This window comes from Calonectris borealis, chromosome 22, assembly GCF_964195595.1.
Source record: "Calonectris borealis chromosome 22, bCalBor7.hap1.2, whole genome shotgun sequence".
In the NCBI taxonomy this organism is placed as follows: Eukaryota; Metazoa; Chordata; class Aves; order Procellariiformes; family Procellariidae; genus Calonectris; species Calonectris borealis.
The window spans coordinates 9,123,686-9,125,980 of NC_134333.1; the positions used below are offsets into that span (position 1 = coordinate 9,123,686).

Consider the following 2,295-nt stretch of genomic DNA (forward strand, 5'->3'; position numbering starts at 1 on the left):
GCGTCAGGAGCTGGTGTCTGTCAGCGTGCAGAACAGTTCAGGCCTGAGTGAAGGTGAAAGAAAAAGGAACCTGCTTCTGCTTTAATGCTGATTCTCATCTCTTGCAGTGCCCAGAGACTGAAGTTCAGGCTGAATCTCTACGAGCTGAAGGAAGGCAGGCAGATCAAACCTCAGACTTTTATGAGCATGGTTTCCAATCTGCTCTACGAGAGACGGTAACTGTCAAACAACGGAGTCACTGTTTACATGTCAGTGAAGGCTGTGGTTGTTGGAGTTGATCCGATTCTAGAGAGGTGGGAGGCTGAGGAGGGCTCCTGTAAAGACTACTTGTGGTATGGCAAAAGGAGACTTGAATCTTGTGACATCTTCAACCTCCTTGCAAAAGAATATCGAGTATTGTTAAAATAATCCCATAGTAGTACAAGTTTGTTCCGTTTGCCATGCTAAAACTATTGCAGGGTGCTTCTAGATTGACCTGAAAGGTCTGCCACCAAAAGCATCTGTGGGGTGTTTTCCTTGTACGGATATTTATGTGGGATGTGGAACTGCGTCAAGGTGGTTGCACTGCTCTATGCCATGTTGTTCTTCACAGGTTTGGACCTTACTACACAGAACCAGTCATTGCCGGGCTGGACCCCATAACACACGAACCTTTCATCTGCTCTCTAGACCTGATCGGCTGCCCGATGATAACCGATGACTTTGTGGTCAGCGGCACCTGCTCCGAGCAGATGTACGGCATGTGCGAGTCCCTCTGGGAGCCCGACATGGTGAGTGAGGTGGCCAGGCTCAGCTCCGATTCTTGGATTCAGCCTCCTGCTGTTAACTGGAGAACCGGAGATACGTGGGTTGGATGGAAAGCTCTGTCCTTTGGTACTTCCCGAAGGAGCTCAGGAGAACAAAGAGGCTGTAGCTTGCGGGAAAAATCTTGCAGCGTCTTGGATGATACTTTGGGTTTTGAACAAAAACTGATGACTCAACATTCAATTTTTACACCAACTAAAATAGCTTCTGTTCCTCAGGAACCCGATCACCTCTTCGAAACGATCTCGCAGGCCATGTTGAATGCGGTGGACAGAGATGCCATATCTGGAATGGGTGTGGTAGTACACATAATGTAAGTGCCGCTCTCTTCCCCTGCAGAACAGAGGTAGAATTTAACAAGCTGTGTGTTAAAGTTAGTTAAGGCATTGGCTTCCAGGGTAGCCCTAATCCTGCTCCCTTCCAGCAGCATCCTTAGTAACGTTTTGTCCATTTTAAGTGTTTTATTTCTCACGGCTGCTCTCTATTGCAGTTCGTGGCTGTTGCTAGAACAGCAGGAGCCATGGGAAATTAATCCTAGAGTTAGACTCTGCTGCGTAGGGATTCCCTAGCTGCGTTCCCTGTATTTAGCAGTGTGACTCCTCACATATGGGTAGCACTGGCCAGGAGGATGCTTTTTGCCACAGCTGGGTGCAACGTTAACTTTCAGACTCTGCAATCAGACTGACTTCTGAAGCAGCTTCTTTTGCTCGTGGTGCCGTGTCCCTGCAGCATCCCAGGCGCTGCTGCTTACTGCACCCACGGGAGCTCCCGTGGGGTGAAGCGGCAGGAGGATGGGGTTTACTCAGTCGTAACGGCCACCTTCAAGTTCAGATGATCCTGCCTGCGCTAGCAAACAACCTACCTATGCACACTGCAACTTCCTAATGAAGGGACAATCTGTATGTAGGTATTAAACGTGGATTTACTAGCAGTCTTCTCTCTTTCCCCCTCTAGTGAAAAAGACAAGATCACCACCAGGACCCTGAAAGCTCGCATGGACTAGCCCAGCACATCTGCTCATGTGTTTCACATCCCAGTCTGCTTGGAACTTTTTTAAATAAAACTCTCTACTGTAGTGAACTTTCCTTTTCTTGAGTCTGAACACTAGGATTAAGTTCTCATCTCTAAAGCTATCAGAAGGAGCCTGGGTTTTACACGGCAGCAGAGCTTACCTTTCTCTCTGAGCCACCTATACTAATCTCCCTCAGTACACCCATATGTGAGAGTGCCTGAGCTTCAGCTGCCCCTTAGGGAGTCAGCAGCATCTCCTTCAGACAGTCTGGCAGTATTAGCTTTTCCTGTCAAATCTAATTTGTTCTCATATCCAGGACTTGGTAAAATCAGTTCTTACTTAAAAACCCCACTTTACAGGCACGTATGAAAAGACTTTTCCAGTTGTCGTTAATCTAGGACTTAAAACGACCACATACCTCATGGAGTAACAGTTGATCATTAGAGGACTTTAAAGAGGACAGCAGTAAGGAACAGATG

General features: G+C 47.5%; 1 protein-coding gene across 1 annotated transcript; it reads left to right on the forward strand.

Annotated features, from left to right (window-relative positions):
* Positions 1-113: 113 nt before the first annotated feature.
* On the forward strand, positions 114-1,884 carry PSMB3 (proteasome 20S subunit beta 3). The gene is made up of 4 exons (XM_075171547.1): positions 114-215; positions 593-770; positions 1,023-1,117; positions 1,759-1,884. Exons 1-4 carry the CDS (start codon positions 181-183, stop codon positions 1,805-1,807), a joined length of 357 nt encoding a protein of 118 aa, XP_075027648.1. The 5' UTR covers positions 114-180; the 3' UTR covers positions 1,808-1,884.
* Positions 1,885-2,295: the final 411 nt, after the last annotated feature.

What these genes read in the sequence shown, in the direction of transcription:
- PSMB3 (XM_075171547.1), top strand. Translation starts at nt 181, where the DNA reads ATGAGCATGGTTTCCAATCTGCTCTACGAGAGACG. An exon ending in CCCTCTGGGAGCCCGACATG is followed by an intron (nt 771 to 1,022) that starts GTGAGTGAGGTG and finishes TCTGTTCCTCAG; the next exon opens with GAACCCGATCACCTCTTCGA. An exon ending in GGTGTGGTAGTACACATAAT is followed by an intron (nt 1,118 to 1,758) that starts GTAAGTGCCGCT and finishes TTCCCCCTCTAG; the next exon opens with TGAAAAAGACAAGATCACCA.